The 24,173-nt window shown below is 38.0% G+C and overlaps 1 protein-coding gene across 1 annotated transcript; it reads right to left on the bottom strand.

The window, feature by feature from the left end:
- Positions 1 to 1,980: 1,980 nt before the first annotated feature.
- Positions 1,981 to 24,069, bottom strand: LOC135080164 (uncharacterized). Its single transcript, XM_063974847.1, has 8 exons — positions 23,866 to 24,069; positions 22,525 to 22,729; positions 20,941 to 22,220; positions 20,230 to 20,395; positions 8,003 to 8,185; positions 5,550 to 6,693; positions 3,616 to 3,754; positions 1,981 to 2,905 (listed from the first exon to the last, which is right to left on the bottom strand). Exons 2-8 carry the CDS (start codon positions 22,696 to 22,698, stop codon positions 2,674 to 2,676), a joined length of 3,318 nt encoding a protein of 1,105 aa, XP_063830917.1. The 5' UTR covers positions 22,699 to 22,729; positions 23,866 to 24,069; the 3' UTR covers positions 1,981 to 2,673.
- Between the last annotated feature and the right edge of the window lie 104 nt (positions 24,070 to 24,173).

The following is a 24,173-nucleotide window of genomic DNA, read 5'->3' as shown; positions in this document are numbered from 1 at the left end:
ACACTTTCGACTTCGAATCGTTTGCGTATTCGGATCGCCTTTAAAAAATTTAGTATTTAATTTAAACAGCGTCCCGTGACCGTGGCGTAAAATGAACTTAGTATGAGATATGGTAACGAAACTAATTTTCATAATCGAGATCGTCGCGTTTTTGTTGAATTGGAAGGCTGGGTATCGAATTTTGTCGAATACGCAAACGATTCGAAGACAAAAGTACACAACATAAGTACCTAATGCCTTTCCAGCACTCGAGTAGATTAAGGTATTAATAAAACAAGTTATTGCAGAGTTCGTTACAACAAACTGGGCACGTTACAATTAGAAGCCTAACCAAACATGGGACTGTTCGCTGCAGCGACCTAATGGGCTTATTTACATTTCATTACAGGCGATGCCACAGAGCAAAAAACATTTAGACTTACCTGAGATCCAAGACAAATCCTTGGGGATAAAAGATATGATACACACATAATTTTTAGCCTGCCATGTTTGAATGACATTAACCTACGCTACGATATCACTATCACTATTCACTATATAGTAGTACTACTTAGCTTTCTGCCCGCCGCGGCTTCGCGCGACTACATAATCTACATATTTTACGGAACCCTATTTTTTTCCAAAATAAAATTTAACCATGTTACTCGTGGATAATGTAGCTTTCGAATGGTGAAAGATTTTTTAAAAACGGTTCAGTAGTTTTTGAGCCTATTCATTACAACCAAACAAACAAACAAAGTTTTCCTCTTTATAATATTAGTGTAGATAAAACAAAGTCGCTTTCCGCTGTCTGTCCCTATGTATGCTTAGATCTTTAGAACTACAGAGTTTGATGCGGTTTTTTTATAGAGTGACTCAAGAAGGTTTTTAGGTATAAAACATGCATATTATAGAAGAGAAAATCAGGGAAATTCCATTGCAAACGTGCGAAGCCGGGGCGGGCCGCTAGTTATAAATAAAGTATAATTATACCTATGTATTTGTATGATACTATCATTATGTGACCTCAAAAGCTGTAATATAAACTGAAACGCTTTCAGATAAATTATATTATTATTTTAACTAGGTACCTTACGGCTATTAAAATGACCCTGTCTATCCGTTCATAGAGCAACGCGGTCAATGTTTAAAGAATCCTTCGCAAACATAAAATCCCATATTCGAGAGATTTCCTGCAATTTATATTGAGATATGGTAAAGCAAAGAGTATAATATCCGGTATCTACGTTGTTTCACACTCGATCCCTTTAACAACGTAGCCCTTTGTATTTTAAAATCAATTAAAACCAAGTTTTTAGTTTAAAAATTTCGTTCGTTTCAGCCGAATGACGTCCACTGCTGGACAAAGGCCTCGCCCAAGGATTTCCACAAAGACCGGTCCTGCGTCGCCCGCACCCAGGCACCTCCCGCGACCTTCACCAGATCGTCGCTCCACCTAGTGGGAGGCCTGCGCATACTACGTCTTCCAGCTCGTGGTCGCCACTCGAGAACTTTTCTGTCCCAGCGGCCATCAGCTCTGCGAGCTATGTGCCCCGCCCACTGCCACTTGATTTTAGCGATTCTGCGTGCTATGTCAGTCACTATAGTTCTCCTGCGGATCTCCTGATTTAAACTTTAGTGGTCACTAAATATTGGGTAGCAGAAACTTTTAAACAATAATTTTAAAATACCCACTTCTAAATTAAGCTTCAAAACCCAAGCATACATTTTGTAAGTAGTATCATTATGTATTCTGTGGTAGTATGTAGGTGATTGCTATAGTAATTGGCCTATACATAGTTATTGGCATATTAGATTATTAATAAGTAAGAGACAAAAATATTTACTACATTGGACTGCGTATTGCTCAGAAAAAATATTTGTCTCTTTTCCTCTCTTAATAACTTCCATTAGGCTCGTTTCTTTTCATTTTAGGCAAGTTGGCCAATAACTATGTATTGGCTAATTACTATAACGATCACCTAAATAAAAATAATACACTATTTCAAATATTTTTTATTCCTTTTAATTCATTCCCAAAGTATAAAGTGTAATTGTACAAAGACAATGCTTCTACAAAAGCATATTAACTACCTAAAATAATAATTTAAATTGGACTAGAGCTTCATCACCATACATAAAGTTTTTGGTTTAAATAACGAAAACGAAATTATCTTCTTTTTTACAATTAACTATGCTATGGCATGTTCATTATATTTTTTCCTACATGTTTTTACAATAAAAGTTTTTTTTACAATAAAGGATAGTAAGGTACTTTCAATTCATTTGAAAAATTGTATAGTGCCCCAAAAGAGCTTATTTACTTCAATACAACTACTTTTCTTACGGGATTAACACCGAAATCCCAAAAAACAATTCCCGTACCAAATCACTGTATTTATTTAGTATGAAGAGGTGTTTTTTAATATTTCAACATCATCCATTAATTTTGTGCCCTTTTCCTTTCAGCTTCTACTCAAAGGTTCAATTGCACTCCGATTACGTTACAGCTTCATTTGAAGGAGCTCTCAAAACGACACCGCGATACGGATTTGTCAAAACAGCTGATTTTCGTTCGTCGTCCAGTCGCGTTGCAGTTGAAAATTTTTGGGCCCTGATCCGCATGCGTGCCGAAATGCGCATCACATGAAAAGTACAAGTAACTAAGAGATTTTCATGTTATTTATTGAACTATCAAGAACGCCTTCTACCACAGCAATTTTTTGTACTATTCCTTCTATACTGCTGAAAACCATATTCTTTCCTCCTAAACTGACTGTATATGTCGTTCCACAGCCGCATGGTTTGTTCGTGCCACATAGGAGCGGTGGAGAACTCGTGGTCGATGACCAAGGCGCGCGGGATCGACTCCCGGCTGGGGCGCCACTTTATCGGGAGCAGCCGGGATGTCCGTGGCGTGGGGTTACTGAAAAAATAAATAATAAATAATTCATCATCATCATCATCATTTCAGCCATAGGACGTCCACTGCTGAACATATTGGCCCATTTATTGTCCCGAAGCAGTGGTAGGGTTAATACTGGGCCACAAACTGGGCCGTGTAAAAGTACTTTTTAAAAGCCTACTTGCAAAAATAAAATGAGTTTTTTTATTCACAACACAAAGGCTGGCTACTTCCAATTTTTAAGAAAAAAGTAATTGTATCGTAGAAATTACTAATAGTCCCGTTAAGTTCGTGGTGAGCTAAATATGCTTGTGTTACGAGTGGGATATCGTATCTTGTGAAAGGCCACGCCTAGTCGTAGTGCACGTCGGCCCATTGGGATCTTTTGTGCTTCTCTTTACGAGTGGGTTCGCCACATAGTCCGGAGGCGGCGGGATTCGAACCCGCGATCCTCGGATCTCGAGTGGCCAATCCGACCATTTCACTCATGCAGCCGCTGCTGCACTTGCTGTTGACAGTTACAGTTGGCAGCACGTTTCGAAAAGCATCTTTCATCATCATCATCAAAGGACGGACGGACATCTCAGCGATAGGACGTCCACTGCTGAACATAGGCCACCCCCAATGCTTTCCATGTGGCCCGGTTGGTAGCGACCTGCGTCCAGCGTCTTCCTGCTACATTTACGATGTCGTCGGTCCTCCTTATGGGTGGAATAGCATCTTTAGTTTACCTGTATTTGGCGAAATTGGTCCATAGAGTGGTGAGGCGCTCCATCATCAGGCCCTCGAAGGTTTGGGCGGCGACCATCGGCAGTGCGTGCGGCCGGAACATGTAGAGCAACTCATCGGCGTGAGATGCTCCTTCTGCTCCTGTAAATAAATAAGTAATTAAATAAATACGATTTTATCTATATTTATAATAGCGAAAGGTCACTGACTGATTCACTCACTCATCACGAAATCTCACAAACTACAAGTGCTAGGTGTCTCAAATTTTGCATGAGGGTTCCTTTTAGAACATAGGTCTCACTAAGAACGGATTTTACGAAACTCCACTCCTTAGGGGGTAAAACGGGATCCACGCCTACGAAGTCGCGGGCAGCCGCTAGTAAATAAATATATTTTAATTAAAATACGTGCATGGGGCACGCTACGTTTTTTCAGCAATAGCCGCGACAATCTCCTTTTATGACCGCGAGTTTGTTGTACTACTAAATTGATCGATTTAAATTTTTTAAACAAACAACGTTTATAACAAAATTCCTGAAAGATTTAAAATAGGTTCTGCAAAAGTAATGACCAGAAAGCTTAGGGAATGGCTGACCACTTCCTGCTTTTACAGTGTTCAGGAATTTCTGGACAAAAATTTGCATGTTAATGTATATTAGCAGAATAGAGCACTTTGTATTTACAATACTATCTGTATCAACCTATTCTTTGCAAATAAATATCTTTGTCTTTGTCTTTGTATTTGATGTTTGGCATGTAGGTTATACCTACTCGTACTCGTGCCAATTTACCTTGACAATCGTAAAGAGCCCTGATAAATACGTTGTTGTTGTGTAGGTACACAAGTAATTATTGTAAACTGGTTATAACTGTGCGCGTAATTACACCTATACATGCTGGCCACGTGAAATAAAGACTTATAATCAAACATAATTACTCGTATTTACCACAAAATATAACAGAAGGTAAACTCATGTATGTACCTCGCTTTGCATACCTCTCTCGCTCGCACGCTCGGCCGTCGCGCTAGGGTTGTCTTGTCATGTGTTGCGTTTATTTCGTTATGATAGAAAAATGTTACTCTTAATACTATGGAAGAAAGACAAAACAGATATCCACGTATACTTATGCAGTTATGTTTAGTACGTTATTATAGTAATAGTTTGCAAACAAATACACGAGAAGGAAGTAGTATTTAGTTGAGTGGTTGACACTATTATATACCAATAATTCCTAAAACCTCTCTAAAACAATTCGATATTCCTAATAATTGAGTTGGCTTTCAATTTGTCAACGTTAAACGAACTATTGAAATACAAATAAATAGGACTTACCTCCCGGAATCAACTGTTAGTTTCAAAAACGAAAATTTAGTTTTTAATGTTGAGTGTAAGCAACCGTCTACTTAACAAATGTTATAATACCCCTTTTTTATTGTTCACTAAATTTCGCAGAAACAAAATAATTTTACGAACGCGTGAGCAGCGTCACTCAAGCGAACGCAGTCGCGCCTCGCATTCGTCCAAGACAGTCTTAATAACGCGTACGTGAGCGGTGTCTATGTGTGCGTGGCTCGAGCGCGCTTAGTATGGAGTTTACCTTCTGTTATATTTTGTGTATTTACGTAGTTGTAATGTAATTTTTGATGCTGTTACTGTACGTAAAGTACCTACAGCTTAGTTACTTTAAAAGGTCTTTTAACGCACTTAGCCTTGGTTGCACCATCTTACTTTAACTTTACCAAACGTCAAAAATCTGACTAACTCCATACTAAAAGCACAGGTTGTCGTTATAGTTACGGTCAAAGTTAGGTGCTGCAACTCAACCATACTCTCTTGATTGGGCCATTGATTGTTGTGTTGAGTTACTTGAGTATAGTTGTGTATGATACGAATATGACGTTATAAAACTAGTTGATACGTATAAAGTATCTTACCTATAAAATACACCAACGTCTTCCCCACGTTTATCAGCCCGCTGTACTTGAACAAGTAGTAGAACACCGGCTGATCGCTGGTCTTAGAGTACAGTTCCGACACCAGCACCGACGGGTACTTGAAGTGCACGTCCGAGTACAGATCCACCATATCCATTATCAACTCATCCTTCCCAGACGAGAAGTAATGCTTCTCTATTCTTTCCACTGTCGAATTCTTCGCTTCAGCACTTGGGAACACCAGGTCGGGCTGAAGAGTCTCCGCAGTGTCGACCTTCTTCAACGATGTCCCGTAATCCTTGCCCACGAAAAATATACCCTCATTATCGTTGAAGCCGATTATCATCGGCACTTTCGTGTAGTTCCCTGTCTTTATCAACGTAGTAGGAAACTCAGTTATAATCGGCTCTACACCAGGCAAAGGTTCTTCTATACAAGGCACGAACAACGTCTCAGCTGTTATCCAGTTCTTGCGTTCCGAATACTTTATTGCGTTAATCAGCTCATCGGGACTTCTTTTAGATAGGGTCTCATAGATTTCCTGAGGGTCAGTTGAATTCTGACCAAATTCTCTGGCTATATTGCTGGCAGTTTTGATCGGATCGTGTTGCAGTCCCCAAGGAGAGAGCGCAGACCCGCTTTGTAAGATGACTTTGCTGAAAAGACCTCTTGCTGACGTGGAAAGAAGAAGAAAAGAAATTGAAACAGCGCCCGCGCTCTCTCCGAATAAGGTGACGTTATCAGGATCTCCTCCAAATTCGCGTATGTTTTCTTTGATCCATCTCAAGGCGGCCACTTGGTCTTTTAGGCCAGCGTTTCCTGGGGCTTCTTTGATGCCTAGACATAGAAAGCCTTCAACGCTCAATCGGTAGTTGATGCCGACGTATATAACGCCATGTTCGGTGAAGAAGTCACCTCCGTAAACGAAAGGGGTGCCCATGCCTTCGAAGAAGCATCCTCCGTGGATGAAGACCATGACTGGGAGCCTGTCTCCAGGCTTGGCGTTGGCGGGAGCGTTGATGTTGAGTTTGAGGCAGTCGGGCTTGCCTACGGTGATGGAGGACTTGCCTACCCGCTGAGTGCACCAAGTGTTCTCGTTGATGGCATCGAGGATCCCTTCCCATTTCGGAGGAGGCAATGGGGCCTGGAAAAGTTATTTTTGTTGGTGAATAATAATAGGTAATTGCTAAAGTAACAATTTAAGAACCTTGAAAATATTAATATTATTGTATTTCAGACTTTCAGGCGGTAATAATAGAAAAACTGAGCCCCTTGAGTCTCCAGATAATCAACCTGCCACAATTTCAGACCATACATTACAGAAATTATAACACCAGGTATAATTAGGTTATTTTCCTTAGCTCATGGAACACTAAGGTTGGGTTGTACCATCTTACTTTAACTTTAACAAACGTCAAAAATCTGTCAAAAACCATACAAAAATCACCGGTTATCGTTATACCTAGTTACGGTTAAAGTTAGGTGGTGCAACTCAGCTTAAAAGTGGGCACATGAGACTGCGGCAACAATTGATTTCTATTGTGTCTCGATTCGCTGGCACAAGTTAAAAGGTTATTCTTTTTTACCTGTACCTACTAGGTATGTAGACTGAGTTCCTTACTAAGCAAAAACAACTTTTTCATTTTACAGTAAAAAATGTGAATGCTTATGACCGCAGTGAACCCAAAATAAATTATGAATACCAACTTTTTGCAGTATATTTTTTTATTATCAATACCAACATAAATTATTTTCGGAAAAATAACCTATTGTGAAGTTGGAAAAAAAAATGTTTTTACCCGACTGCGCCAGAAGGAGGGTTATTATTTCAATTGTAAGGAAACAACTTTAAGTACCTACATTAAATTAAATTAATAAAAGCATACAACTTAGTTTGTTAATTATCATAACTTTTAACGGCATGCAACATTGACTGTTGTTTTTCCTGGTTTATACGTTCTGAGATGAGAAACATGTCCATACCTACTTATATTTTTAGGGTTCCATTAAGGTACATTGGAACATAAGTAAGGTCATTTTATTTTGCCCTTCTGTCACAGTCACAACAACATTTCAAAACTAGTCAGTTTATTTATCTATCTATATGTATACAAAATTGTAGTAGGCAATAGTAGGTACTGAAAACGTCATTAGATCAAGGAACTTTTTTTCGTCTAAAAAAGTCATTGCCAAATTACCGATCTTCCCTAAGCATTTGCCTACTTCAGAATAGGCAAATGCTTAGGGAATGCCCAGGAAGATCCTGGGGCCCCGTATCATTGATACGGCTGATACGGCGGTAGCTACACCTGATCTATGTATGCCAATGCACGGAACCACCGCACGCGTTCTACTCTTTATTTCACAAACGAGTTGTAATTAATTTGAGGTCGCTGTCAAGCCGTCCTTTAAAAACAAGATTTAAAAAAAAGAGAAAATCAAGATTGTCTCACCTGAAACCGGTTCCTCTTGTCCACAGTCCCGTACGGTATACCGAGGAAGAGGTGGAATCTTCCAGCGCCCACGACCCTGCCCCGCACCAGCCCATCCTTGGTCCTCACCAGTGGAGACGGCAGCTGGACCACATTCACCGCAATGAAGGTCACCAGCACCATCCATTTCATATCTGGTTCTTTCTAGCTGATGCCTGCTTTAGCCATACTTTACTAAGAATTAGGACTTGTCATTTTGGTGCTAAGCTGAGTGAGCCAAAGTCAAAACTTTTATTCAGTACATAGGCTCTTCTTTCCAGGGCGCTTATGGGTGAATTTCAACAAACTCGTTTTTTGCCTAATTCCGGTGGAGAATATTCATTTCCACTTTCCAAAACTATTTTGTGGCAGAAATAATAGTAAATGACTTGTATTATTCAATGATATGGTAGGGATCAAAATATTATTAAATACTTATTATTGACGGGATTGCTGCTTAACTAGAAAACCTAATTCGAGAAACCTCGAAAACCTAACCTAGCTCGAAAACTGAACCTAACCTATCAAAAACATTTTAGAAAACCACAACGAGAAAACTCTTGGTTTGCTCGGTACGTGATGATCAGGCTGAAGGTGGAACCTATTCATTCATGCTTCTTCTTTTATTACAAGATTTTTAAACAAAAATTCCTGTCACCCTTTGTCCCTGACGACAACCTTCATTGACAAGGGGTGAGAGGAATTTTGCCCTTGACCTGAGACGTAATTTAATAATAATAATAAGTAAGTACCAATAATAGTTACTCTTAATTCTTACGGGGCGTGGAAAATTCTACAAGATGCCAAGATCATATTCCCTCGAACATTACTTATCATAGTATTAGTTAATGTTAATTCTAATTTGATAAGACTAGTCAAAACATTATTTAATCATTATATTGGACAGATCCGTGAACTAGTTTTATATGTAGGTACTACAGACAGACCACAAACTGCTAAAACTCACAAACATTTTTTGACGAATTAATATTTCAAAAATGCTGAATAAATCTACATCTTTTGATAACTTAGTTTTTGCCTACTTTATATTGTGCTATATTTTAAAGACGGTAATCAACTTGAAGTAATGAATATGCACGCATTTTATTATGTAGTATGTATATGAATAATTTATACTTCAACATTATTAATTAAATATACTTGAACTTCACCGCGCCATCCAGTCCCAAACTATGCAGGTGATGTATGTACCAGACAACGATTAAAAATAAACATTAAAAACATACCTAATTAGTTCTTATAAATACATACATATTACATAAAGTAAACACCCAGACCACGCACAGTAATACAGTCTGCGGGGGTCGAACCCCCGACCTTTGACATTGTATAGTAGTCCGGCGTTCACCACAACACGTGATATTTTTGATTTAACGTATAACTCGTCAACACACAAATTAATCATTTGTCAATCATAAAAAAGTCCTACTTAAGTAAAAATATTAAAGTTAAATAGTTTTCATATTTACGCTCTACTTACAATTTAAATGTAGCTTCCTCTGATGGATTTGGCAAACTCGAAATTAATTAATATTGAAATATTATAAGTCACAACTCACAAAACACGTCAATCCAGACCGAGTTCTCACCTTCGAGTAGCATGATATTTGTTTACTGTACACAGACACTTATAATAATAGCAATGACAATGAGTTAAAGGATTTGCCACACTGCGTTCTGCGCTCAGGTTAAAATGAACGCAGCCCGCATATGTATGAACAACATTATCGGTCTCTACAGGGTGGAAACGATAAGCGATCTCACTCGATTATTTCTAAACTATTCAAGGTCTATCGAAAAACTGGTTACTGATCCTGAAAGTGCTTCACAAGCTCTTTCTAACGGTACCATTAGTTTACAGAATAGACTGGATTTATCCAAAAATTCAATGTTTCCATCTTCCATACATTTAGTACTACCACAATCATGGCACTCATCTCTTGATAATATTAGCAAGTAAACCCTAAAAGTAATAATTTCCATAAATATTTTTACATAAAAATGCAATTTATGAGTTAAAAATTACAATTCGTAGGTATAGACATGTCACCGTAAAATTGTGAATTCCGTCAGATTATAATCTGACGTAGTTAAATTACAATCTAACCTAACCTAACCCACTGTTAGTTTACAATCTAACGCATTATATTATTAACTGACAGAGTTCACAATTTCACGTTGACAGACACATACATTTAGTATGGAAGATGGAAATATTGATTTCTTGGATAAATCCGGTTTATTCTGTAACCTACTATTGGTACCGTTTGAAAGAGCTCGAGAAGCACTTTCAGGATCAGTAACCAATTTTTCGATACCTTGTATAGTTTAGAAATAATCGAGTGAGATCACTTATCGTTTCCACCCTGTATACATTTTACTTGATGCGGCCTGACGGTACAGGCACGAGCAAAGAACGCAAACCGCAACGCTGACAGATTGCCTTGTCACGACCGCTGACAGATTATCTTGTCCTGTAGGTCTAGGATGCGCGCCGCGATAAGCAGTTATCACGCCATTTTATCGATTTTGTCCATATATTTTGACGCCGATAAAAGTTATTACGGCGCGCATCTAAGTCCGACTGTAAGTCTAGGATGCGCGCCGTGATAAACGTGTATCGCGTTACTATATCTATACGCGATAACCCCACATTTTGACGTCTAGCCCCTAGCCCGCCTGACCTGACCGGTTGCCCTGAACGACAATACTGTACACATAGTGCGGGCTGCGTTCACGTACCTGACCGCAGAACGCATCCAGTGTAGCAAATCCTTCACACTTAAGTTTTTACAGTAGCTCATTATTAAAATTAGAGGCTAAGGTAACCTCAGAGTCTCGAAGCGTTGATGGGAGGCATAATTATAGGTGATTGACATGGGTGCGTGAGACCGCTGAAACAATATGTCTCCCTGGCTTATTCGTAAATGATAGTTGATAGTACTCATTCATGAGCCATGCTACCAATTAATTTGTCACGGGGCCTCGGATGGTATAGTTAGTGTTTAGTTACGCCACTGTTTACACCACTAGGTACATCAACTGGAAATAAATGGATCAACGGCTATCTTTTTGTCGTATTATGAGCCAAACTTTGGATGAAATCGAATACATCTATTCAATTTCGTCTTCTTCTCCTGACACATCTGACATGAATTTATTCCGGATTTTAGAAGTCTGAGTGAGAGCCCTAAGTCTGTGAGCTTGTAGCTACCAATCAGTCTGAATTAAACTTTTCGGGACAAACTGTATATGAGTAAAATAAAATAAGTAGGTATATTAATGTTACTTTTTTGTACTCTTAACTATTGCATGTGCCGTAAAAATAATGTAAAGACCTAGTAATAGTTACTTACTATCTGAAATGTTTTGTAAAAGCATAATCTTTGACAAATTGTTAAGATTCATTTTAGGTAGTAATTTTCAGCAGAAATTGCAAATATAATAAATACCTAATAACTATGTATGACATGCGCGGCAGTTTGAGCATAAGAAATAAATTAGCAACATAGTATTTTCATATTTTTTTTCTTTCAATGCTCGATAAGTTTGAAAATAATTTATTGTTTAATTAAATATCGAACGGAAACATAAATTTAACCTTTTTTAATTACTTGTCCAGTTTAACAACCATGACTCGTTGTCGTTGCAGCTACTACAACGGCCGATAAAAGTGTTTTATTTTTAAATTTTAACTTAGATGTTATTTCTGCGACGCAATCTCCCCCTTATGTCATTTATAAACCCTTTATTATAAGAAATAAAAAAAAATATTTGGTTCGAACCAGTTTTCACATAAATTAAATAACACAGTTTGATTATGAGTATATGACATATTGTGTTGATGAGAAGTGACGCAGTTGTTTAAGTGACTCGATTAGTATGCGAAGGTCAAAAGCTAATGGCTATATCAATTGATGTTCTTATACGTGCACACATTAAGTTTGTACTTTGTGTCAATAAACTTGTAAATTATTATTTACATGTACGCATAATATGTGGTTAAACAACTGCAGAACTTGACCTTGCCAGAATAAACAGTCACAGCAAAGATGAAGCTGCCTAATATAAATTAATTTAATTATTAACATCCTGTCCCGACAGACATTTTCCGTTAAGTACACTCAATTTCTTGAATTTATTATTACATAAGAACATCTGACAATATTATCGCAACAAAAAAGAATTAGAAAATTCGGTCCAGCCGATCACGCGTCCAAGCAAAAGGGGATTCATTTTTAAATATTATGAAGATTTTATGATGGTTTCGATTGTAATGCCAAACAAATTGACATACCTCCTACCAGCATTGTAGTTCGTTGCCACACCAAAATTGTGTAGCCAAGATCTCCCGCTTGACCGCCAAAACCAAGTGAAGGCCAAGTCGATTGCAGGGGAAAGTTAAAAACTGCAAAATGCACTGCACTTAATTTTGGTATTATTCAAGAATAACGTGCTCATGTAATTACCGACATAAGTAGCGTATAACCACGGTTTGATGGAAATCGTTTTCCAACGTCCATTAGGATAGGATGAGCGCCGCGATAAGCGGTTATCGCGCCATGTTATCGATTTTGCCCATACATACATACATTTTGACGTCTAAAATCTTCGATAAGAGTATATCGCGGCACGCATCCTAGATTGGCATGTCTACATAATTTGGGACTGCATCGAGAGAGAGTTTGAGTATTACTTATTATTATTTTGTGGTCTAAGTTCATCTGCACACACATAGGTACGATATAATGAAAAAAAAAAACGCATTATTTCAAGGATTTATTATTTAGGCTGCAGGAACACGACCCTCTCTAATTTACCCAAGGATGAATTTACTATGAACTTACTATTTTTTGCTAGCACGGTGGATCAACGACCTAAAGAAAGGCGCTGGATTCCAGCCTCTAACAACCGGCCTTTGTGGAAATCATTAGGGGAAGCCTATGTTCAGTATTGGACGTCCTATGGCTGAAATGATGATGATGATGATAACTTTGCAAGTTCACATGTTGCTGTTAACCAAATAAAAATAAAGGAAACGTTCATACTTGATTAGAAGATGAGATCAAATCAAAAATTTCACCTAGGGCCCTAGTCGCCTCTTCTTAAGACATCCACTAACAAAAGGAGTGTTTTATTGCCTACTCTACCGGAGACAAAGACAATTGTAATTTTAGGATTTACCTATGCATTAGTCAGCGTTTTATAAAATAGACCTTATTATGGTGCCAATTCAAAATTCTAAGTCAAGGTTGCAAAACCAGTTTTATAAGACGGCCTTGCGTGACATTGTCGGGCCTACTTGAATGAACAGGGTCAGTCTACGATTGCATTCAGGTTCATAAATTATCGCAAATGTAACATCGATATGCGTCACTCTTTAATCAAATGTCATGGACAATATTGCATTATTAATGTGTTAATTCGTGTCGAAAGAAAACGCTGTGCGTTTGCTTTTTGTGTCTTCTTCTATTATTAGTGTTCTCGTGGCGAGAAATACTAAGACCTATGCATAATCTTTCTGCATTTATAAAGTTTACTAAACTTTGTGCTTGATTCTTGCAATAAATAATTTAGGTTTAATGCCAAAGGTCATCAGTAACAGACTAATAATTCAATTTGAAAGATAATCTTCGCGACCTACTTTATACAGTCAACTTAATGAACTGATCAATATTACACACTGCAAAACATACGTTAACGCGTGGCACACAGCCGACACCAAGGCGACGCGAACGCGACCTGACTTGACACTTTTTAACATATAAAAGCCCTATATTATTTGGAAATACTGATAAAAAAAACATTCGGAAATCGTAGTTATTTGCCAAGAATGCTAACTTTACAAAAATGTATGTACAAACATCTTGACACATGTCTGTGACCGGCATAAATATACATATACAGGGTGTCCCGTAAATTAGGGACAACCTTCCTGTCACCTATACATCGCGGCATCGTGGTGACAAACTTTTCTTGATTTTAAAAATATGCGTTGGTTTTATTATTCTATATATACAAATTCAATCGGTTGTTTGATAAGTTTGTTTAAGAAGACGAGTTATTATTATACACATTTGCAAGAGTCATAAAACAAACGTTTTTACCTTGATGAGTGGAGTATGTGGTAATAAGGTTATCCTTGATACTCGGGACATCCTGTAGGTATGTACTGAATACGGATGCCATGCACTACAAGCTAAACACTGGGACATCGTTATAGGGGCTATTTTAGAACAAAAATATTTAGTATGTATTATGTATACAAATATCTGTAAGGAATTACTCTATTATTGTGATGGGAAGTACATTTCGAAACAATAGTAATACGAGTAAAGTACCTACCTACATGTCCTGGATGTGAGGCAATCAAGGAAGTATACTAAACGGAATAGGAACAAGTAGTCTTGCCGACCTTAACACTTTTATAGGCATACTAGCTGTGCCCCGCGGTGTTACCCGCGGTAAAACGTAGCCTAAAGATTTTGGATTTCTGACACCCTGGATTAACATCCAGGGTGTCAGAAATCCAAAATCTCTCCAGCCTTTTTAGACGTAAAGAAGTAACAAACATACACACTCACAAACTTTCGCCTTTTTATAAATTCTGCGTTTTCTCAGCACTGGTTTAGAGTATGGCCATTTATTGTCCAGAAGCAGTGGGAGGGTTAAAGGTATACTGGGACGTGTAAAAGCGCTTTTTTAAAGCCTATTTGCAGAAAATAAATGACCTTTATGACTTTAAATTATAATTTCTTAAAACAAGGACGTCCACTGCTGAACATAGGCCTCTCCCAATGATTTCCACAATGGCCGGTTGGTACCTATGGCTGAAATGATGATGATGATGAAAGGATGTGGTAAACTGGAATTTCTAAACGCGTTTGATTCCGCGTGTGTTTCCTTCCAACGGTATGAATCGCACAAGAATTCCAACGAATTCCATTCGCACCGCTCCAAGTCTAGTGGGAAAAGTTCCATTCAGTAACAGTTCTTGGCCGATTCACACCGCAGTCCGTATCAAACATGGTGCGAAATGCCTAAGTTAAGCCAAACACGGCCAAACCAAGGCGTGCAGCCTGCGTGCGTGATGGCAATCAGATGTCGTGTATGACCTTGTAGAATTAATTGATGTTTATTGTCCGTGGTGCATATCTTTTCACAAAGGTTACTAATAAACCTTTGTTTGTCACCTGTCATCCGCTTTGCAACGGAGGGAAGTCGAACCTTAACTTCGAACTCCTCCTGTGTTCTTCTGATTAATTTCGTTGCGGGTCCAATGACAGTTAACTATCCCCCGGGACAAACTTGACCTTCACTGGTTGAGTTTTTATTGGCGGTCAAGCTGTAGATCCTGTCTACACAGGAGTTGTAGGGGTGGGAACGAGAGGTGGGAAAAGTCCCGTTTTGTAGAGTTCACATCAACGCGTCCTGTCATTGGACTGGGCGATCTAGATAGTGATCGCCATCGCCATCGCGGACGCGATCTGCACGCGTTGGTTTGGCTGAAGCGTAAGGACCTAGGCTTTGTTGTTTCTGTACTTGAACGCAGTGTCCTCGGCCTTGGCGCTTTATCTATGTTTTCGCAACGCTATGCGCCGGCGCCGCAGATGTTGCCAAACAACTAGACATTTTGATGATCCCCCAAAAAAGGTTATTGTCGACTTGAAATAACAATGTTATGACGAATTCTACGAGTAATTAATGGTAAATCAACGTAATAATATACGGTGCAGCAGCGAACAATTAATATTATACATACTTATAACATAGGTACTTAATCATCATCATAATCATCATTTCAGCCATGGGCCGTCCACTGCTGAACATAGGCCTCCCCCAATGCAGCAATGCTTTCCATGTTGATCAATTGGTAGCGGCCTGCATCCAGCGCTTCCCTGATTCCCTGATCCCTTCAAATAATACCTGATTTTTACAGAATTTTTATGGTACCTACTGTTTTTGCCTGCCATGTACTAATACTCTACCAAGTAACCTAGTCTGTGTTTACTTATGAAAATTCACAATTCAATATCACAATTCACTAACACTAAGTTTTGTTTTGACAAAAAGCATCGCGGCAACAGCGCGGTACGTCACAGTGCAAACCGGTGTAAGTCTCAAAAATTAAAAACGTGTTTTTGCGCTTTTTTTTCGTATGACGCGGCTGGCGTTTCGTCGCCGACTGACCGGAGTGCACTAAGCACTTAAGCAGCCTTTCACAAGATCTCATGGCTGGTCACTGATGGACGCTTGGCCGGCCAGTATGCCAACACTTGACATTGGATGCAGGAGACTTGCACTCAGTAAAAAATAAGTGCGTAAGAATGCGAATTTAAAGGGTTCCGGACGATTTCTCAGAATTTGACAGATTTTTTGCTTTTTTGTATTTTGTCAAAGGGACATAAACTTCAAAAAGGTGTCTTATTTTGACGTGTACTTACTACCTTTTCATATTTAATTATTTATTTTTTTGGTTATTCTTTATTTCTGTTATTTCGTTGTTTATTTATTTCGTTTTAAGTTATTTATTTTTGGTTGATATAACAGCGACAGTTTAAACAATATCTTTTTTCAATAATGTTTTTTACCGACTTCAATAAAGGAAGAACGTTTCGATGGGTGCCTGGAATAAAGCCGCAATAGCCATAGCAGCAGTTTTCCGATTAAGTGATTTTAGTAAACTGCGGGTCCCTATACACCTTGTGAATTTTTTTCAGAATTTTATCTTTGAAACTGCCTGATTTACCAAAAGCACTATGGATATTGAATCGTTATTCCAATTCATCATTTTAAATTTGTTGACCGGAATAATCGTGCCATATACAATGTTAAAACTTTTATTTAAATCTTCTACAAGCAAACGGCTATTACTGTATCCTTCAGATCAGCGCCCGAGGCTGCAATACACTATTGCTGTTTGATTAATTGCACACTTTTTACCGGAATAAAACCACAATGGACTCTTACGGAACCGACTTTCAATGTATGAAGCGGCAATATGTATTTCTACCTTTTTTAAAGTTTATTCTAAGCGCTATAACCTTATGCACATTAAATGTTACTCCAGAAAAAATAACGCATCGTTTGATATACAAACCGTTTTGATACGCCTCGTAGTTTAGAATTATTCTAAATTGACACTAAATCTCTTCTCCTGTAAAATTGTGTTTTGTCGATTGTGGCTTTATTCCCGGCACCCATCGGTTTAATATCTATTCTATATTATATATCGTAGAAGCCTATTTTTACAAGCTGTTATTTAATTTCAATTTCTTTTGAAAATTCGTTAGTCTATTATTTAGGAAACAACTAAAAGGTAACAACTCCATGTCCCATGACATACATTCTTTGCCTTATAATTAATACTAAGGTAGTACCTGTAGAAAACTAGGTATGTAAATCAGTTGAAAAAAACAAAATAATAACAGTGTAAAAAGACCCAACATTTATTGTAGTTAAACAATACTTGTATACACATAATAAACAATATAGTTACAAGTAAGTACATGTAGGTAGGTAGGTATGTAAAAACTGAGAAAAAAATGCTCCAAAAATATATTTTCCTAATCCGGTTACATTTCTAATAAATTCTTCATTATTGTGAGTAGAAAGTGGAAAAGCCTTTTCTTTAGAGCCTAGATTCTAGGTGAACATTCGCAGACAGATCAATCTAGAACAGCGTTTCTTCACCTTTTTGATCCAAGGATTCCTTAGGAAATCAAGCACAATTTTAAGGACCCCTTAATAAAAACCATTTATTTATTATTGTTCAATGGTCCATATAAAAGGTTGCGTACCCCCATACATATTATTAGAGATGAAACGGATAGTTGGCCGGACCGGATACCGGATACCGGATATCCGGCCAGCTGCTAGGCCGGATAGCCGGATATCCGGCGGCCGGATAGTTGGCCCATTGTCTCGTTGCATGTCGTGACGAGTTTAGCGCCGCACAGGTGCTTCGAACGCGATCAGTGAGTCTATTAGTAGACTAGACTAGTCACACTTGTCGAAAATCGAATCCGTCCGAATAGAATGTCAGATTTTGCCACTTGTCTTGGGGGCACATCAATTCGGCCGATTTCGGTTGCTATCGTGAGTGTGTGATTGAATAGTGAAAATTAAATTAGTTTATTTGTTGCGTAATCTGACTGAACTGCATGCATCATATTGTCATCAAACCATCAGTGAAAAAAAGATCGCCTTTTTTATTTGGCAATATTTCGTTCGACATTAACAGATATTTAAACGTTTCCCAAATTATCACATCGCAAACAACGTTTCGCAAGTTTTCATTTGGCAAAACAACTCATTGCAAATTTTTAATTCGCAAATGTCGTTTTTGGCATATTATTGTTTACCAAATTATTGTTTGGCAAAGTATGTTTTGCCAAATGTTTCATTTGGCAAAAATATTTCACGTTATACAATTTACAAAATAATTTGATTGGTGCATAGAATGGCATACAAATAAGCTTGTGGCTAATATTTTGTTTCGTGGGTAGTTAATATAAAAAAATATACCTATATTAATTTTCATATTTCATTCTTTTTATCGAGATTTCCAAATGATTCATTAACAATAGAGGTGATTCTAGCGCTCGGCGGCCGCTGCTGCGGCACGCTTCGCTCGCCTTCGCGCGTTAATGGTCACTGTTCTAACCTAACCTACTATTTTCTACAATACCTACTTTCTGCAACCATACTGTTTTCTGCAATCTCTTTGCTTTACATAAAATTCTTGTAAAAACTATGATCATGACGTTCCTATGCTTTTGATTTGTGGGCAACGGTGGGTAAGTATGTGAAGTGTCGATTTGACCAAACAAATTATTTGGAAATAATATTTGGCAAAATAAAACATTTGCTATACAGGGTGTTAGGTAAATGGGTATATGAGCCGACACTAGCCCATGTTAACATAGGCGTATAAATGGTATGGTGAAGTCAGAAAATTGATATCTTTATTTTAATTATTTTATTTTTCATACAAATCGGATTTTACAAAATTTATTTTGTATGAAGATTAAAAAAATTAAAATGATGATATACATTTTCTGACTTCACCATACCATTTATATGCCCATGTTAACATGGGCTAGTGTCGGCTCATATACCCATTTACCTAACACCCTGTATAAACATTTGCCAAGTAAAATTTGGCCAATTAATAATTTGACCAAATGAATCAGTTGCGAAAAGTACAGTTGCTAAAAGTTCATTTGGGAAATGAAACTTTGGCGATAAGTTAAACAAATAAAATAAATAAATAAATCTTTGGACAATTTCACACAGCGCCAGCTAGCTATTGATATTTACCTCAAAGATTAATGTATTTCATTTTATTAATAGGAAATTGTCGTAGTTTTTTAATATCCGGTATCCGGCCGGATAGTGAGTTACTATCCGGTATCCGGCCGGATAGTAAATTTAGGCCGGATATCCGGCCTACCGGATAGTTACCGGATATCCGTTTCATCTCTACATATTATGGTTATGGGGTTAAAAACACTGATCTAGAACATCTTTTATATAAAATAAAAATAGGCTACGAATCGTCATTCTGTACTATTCCTTAAACTTAAATTACTAGTTATAATTTTAAGCCATACCCACATTTAGATAAAATTAAGTAGATAACAACAGTCTCATTTAATATCACAAGAAACAATGCCCATAGTTATTAACAGCTATAATAAATCCGCTTGAGTAGTTAATATAATATTTCTATAAGTAATAATATCATTATTTACTTTGAAGAGGAAAGCTTTGATTATTTGTTTGTTACATATTTTCATTTTTTTAATGCACAAAACGTACGGTCTATAGTTTTTTGACACTGGTGTTTGTTTTATTAAAAATTTTACAAGTAAAATTTTTTTTTAAATATTTCTTCAAAGTTTATAAACTAAAACATACTTTACCTTATTGTATAAGGTATTTACATAATTTATTTTCTTTTTTACACGTTGGCAAGAATGTTATTTTATAAATAATAAGAAAGAAAATCAAATGCTGTGCGACTGTACTGGCACATGTATGGCCCTCTTATACGGGACTCGTTCCCACCGCTGCAACTCCTGTGTAGCAAGGATTTGGACAGGACAGCTTGACCGCCAACAAAAACCAAACCAGTGAAGGTCAAGTTCGCCGCTTTTAATAACCTAACAAAACTTTAATTCTCATTTTTTTCTCCTATAATTGGTATAAGTACTATTCCAGAAGCGCAGAATTCCGCTTTCCCATAGAGGCGCCATGGAAAACTCCTTGTCTATGACCAAAACATGAGGGTCTGCCTTGTCTGTGGCTCGCCATTTTGGAAGTGGAGGCATAGACTGCCGCGTCGGGACACTGAAAAAAATTTAGAAAATTAATAATATCAAAATAATATCAAAGAATCTAAAATATTCTTTGGATATTCAAATTTTCTTGGACTTTGATAATCTATACTAATGTCTATACTAATATTATAAATGTGAAAGTAACTCTGTCTGTCTGTCTGTCTGTCTGTCTGTCTCTCTTTCACGCCTAAACCACTGAACCGATTTTGATGAAATTTGGCATAGAGATAGTTTGAGTCCCGGGAAAGGATATAGGATAGTTTTTATCCCGGTTTTAGAAACAGGGACGCGTGCGATAAAGTTTTTCTGTAACAGACAAAATTCCACGCGGGCGAAGCCGCGGGCGGAAAGCTAGTATACCATAAAAGTAGTATATATTTCATTCTTATGGTTCAAAATTTAGTAAGAAATCACTTTTATGAGGTTTATGGAGGTTTAATGCCATTGCGAAATAACACAAAGTACAAATAAAATTACTGATTCTAGAAAAAACGACCTGGGCTATAAAACTCGTACCTTTAAACCTATTATTCTAAAATTTAAGAATCAACTTACCCGAATTTAGCAAAATTGGTCCACATAGTTGTAATATTTTGTATAATATCCCACTCTATGTATTCGTGGAGAAGCACCGGCACTTTTATCTTGAACATGTAGAACAACTCATCGGCGTGGGTCGCCCCTGGCCAGGATTCAAACCCGAAGTACCGTTTAGCAAAATTCATCCACCCATCGTAACACAGCTTGTACGAAAACACCGGTTTATCAGAAGTTCTTACAAACAAATCTGTTGCAAAAACCACCGGAAATGATATACTTGCGTCTCCAACAAAGTGTGCAATCTTGTCCAGAGTGTCTTTTGTTATTTCTTCATCCCCCATATACAGTTCTTTCAAGTTCTGGGCGGTCTTCAATTTCTCTTCTTTAGTCGGGAATTCAAGGTCTCTAGGCATTCCGCCCACAAAGTTTAATTTCGACAACGTCGTGTCGTTTTCCTTTCCAATAAACATGTATCCTTCCGCACTATTATATCCAATGATAATTGGAACCTTGTTATAGAGACCTTTTGACATTATGTTGTACGGTGTATCTGATAGAAACTGCTCTTCGCCTGGCAACTTATCTTCCACACAAGGTACGAATATGTTCTCGGACAAGACTATGTCACCTTCTTTTCTCGGTACACGGGCTTTTATTAACTCTTGTGGAGTGAAACTCATGAATAATTTATATATTTCGTGAGGGTCCTCAGTTTCAAGGCCCAGTTGATAAGCTAATGAACTAGCTGTTTTAAGAGGCTCAAATTGAAAACTCCAAGGGGACATGGCTGAACCACTCTGCATGATAGCTTTATGGTACAGTCCTCGTGACATGTGCGATATAAGATGGTACATGACTGACGCTGAGCCGGCACTTTCTCCGAATATAGTTATATTATCAGGATCGCCTCCAAAAGCTTTGATGTTTTTCTTGATCCATCGTAACGCTGCAACCTGATCTTTCAAGCCAGCGTTGCCAGGCGCTTCTTTGATACCGAGACAGAGAAACCCAAGGACTTCAAGTCTGTAGTTAAATGTGACTAGAATGACGTCATGTCTGATGAAATATTGAGGGCCATAGAGGAAAGGGGAGCCGGAGCCATCTCGAAAACCGCCTCCATGGATGAAGACCATGACCGGACGAAGGTCTGGGGACGGGAGGACTGGTGTGTAAACGTTGAGAGTGAGGCAGTCTTCTTGGCCTGCTATCGCGGAGCTTGTGAACCTTTGTGTGCAGCGGATATGCTCATCGCTGAAGTCTCTGATGCCTTCCCAGGTAGGTTCGGGTCCTGGTGCCTGTAATTTTTAAATGAACTCGTTTTACAGTCTGTTACTTATTTTTGTTTTGGAGGGAAGCGTCTGTTATAATTTCGCAAAACCATGCTCAGTTTTGGGGCTAACTGGTGACTCTGGTGAGCGCTAATACTGTCAAACTTCAAACTCCACTCTATCGACATTTGCGAATCCAGTGTGCTTCAAATACGCAATCAAATATCTTTTAAAAACAAAGTTAAATGAGCCCTCGGTACTGGCGAATCCAGTGTGCTTCAAAAACACACCATTTATCCTTTAAAAACAAAGTTGAATGAGCCCTCGGTACCTGGAATCTGTTCTGCACGGTAGCGTAAGGAATGGCCAGGTACTGCGCATGCGTGCCCTCGTTGGGCACGACGCCGCGCAGCCAGCCGTTGCTCACGCGCACCGGCGCCGTCGGATGCTGCGCGAAGCGGGCCGCGTACAGCGACAGCAGTACCAACCACTTCACGCGCGTCATCGTGTGTGACTTATGACATGTTCTCTGAAATCTACAAATAATGTGTTAGAATCTAAATGATGATAAATTACGACTTAGTACGCGTGGATCCCGTTTACTCTTAGGAGTTGAATTTTGCAAAATCCCGTCTTAGTGAACACCTACGTTCTAAAAGGAACCCCCATGCAAAATTTGAGACTCCTAGCACTTGTAGTTTCTGAGATTTCGTGACGAGTGAGTGAGTCATTCAGTCAATCAATCAGTGACCTTTCGCTTTTATAATAGTTTCATCAAAATCCGTTCAGCAGTTTTTGCGTGAAAGAGCACAAACAACCTATAAGTATCCATATCCTCACAAACTTTCGCATTTTTATTATTATGTATTGTAGAAGGATCGTTCCTACTAGTTCTACTACCGCGCTTCGCGCGCCTCTTTTAACCTGTTTCTGTGTTGTGCCACATTTGTTGGGAACTGTATAGCGATACTAGATTATTTATGAACTATACACTTCTTAATCTAATCGCTTTACGATGCCACCGTGTCAAGATGTGCTGTGTCCCTACATCTTAATCCTGTTGTTTTTAAATAATATAATTGATAAGATACCTAAAGCGATGATAATGCAACTGATTAATTTACTGACGAATTAATGTTTATCGCCTGAGTAAGAAGGCCTATATTATCGTGATAAGGGTTACTTATACCTACCTATTGATGATTATACCTACCTAGTAAATGTTTAATCAATTTTCATTTCTAAGTAGGTAGGTACTTATAAGTTCATAATTGATTAAGTAGGTACTTATTGCAATTTTATTCAAGATATCGCTCGATATTGATCTAAAAAGAAAGGCACGTAAGTACGTCAGTATAAATATAGTAGTTATAGTGCAGTATAAATTATTTATTATGCCCATCGATAAAAAAAACATAATAACATTCATACATTATACATACACTTAGCTACCCTTATTTCTATTATGTAGGTACCTAAAATATCTTCTTGTATAATCCACTTGTTTATTTTATTGGTTGTCCAAATTAATAAAAATAACATAAATTAGATGTAAAATTAATAATGTAACGAACAAAAAATATAAGTCACCAATAAAATTGCTTGCGTAGCCTATACGAGTATGTGAATCAACACTGCTCGTACATACCTACGTGTAAAATAATTATTGTACCTGCTACTTTTAAATTCACATTTTCATCACAATTTCTCTTCACAATTTCACCAAAACACCGTTCCTTCACTTGTAAACGTATCACGCACGTCTCACGTCACCTTAAATCCGCGCATACGCATCTGCTCCAGCTACCTTGCTATAGCATTCACACTCGTTCAACAACTCGCTTACAAGAAAGAGAAGGGGCAATCTTGTGTATTAAGGTTATAATTTGCTTGTGCGCTCAAAGTCGACTGGAGAGTGCGATGACCAGCGTTTTAACAACATAGCGCAGTTTTCTTTCAGTAGGACTAATTCTACTGTAC

This window comes from Ostrinia nubilalis, chromosome 17 (genome assembly GCF_963855985.1).
Source record: "Ostrinia nubilalis chromosome 17, ilOstNubi1.1, whole genome shotgun sequence".
Classification (NCBI taxonomy): Eukaryota; Metazoa; Arthropoda; class Insecta; order Lepidoptera; family Crambidae; genus Ostrinia; species Ostrinia nubilalis.
The sequence above is the reverse complement of the archived record's forward strand: the minus strand, read 5'-3'. Positions and strand labels throughout refer to the sequence as shown.

Coding starts and splice junctions, on each gene's coding strand:
- LOC135080164 (XM_063974847.1), bottom strand. CDS start 22,698: ATGACGCGCGTGAAGTGGTTGGTACTGCTGTCGCTGTACGCGGCCCGC. Junction 22,221..22,524: donor CCGTGCAGAACAGATTCCAG/GTACCGAGGGCT, acceptor TAAAAATTACAG/GCACCAGGACCCGAACCTAC. Junction 3,755..5,549: donor GACGTTGGTGTATTTTATAG/GTAAGATACTTT, acceptor ATTTATTTACAG/GAGCAGAAGGAGCATCTCAC.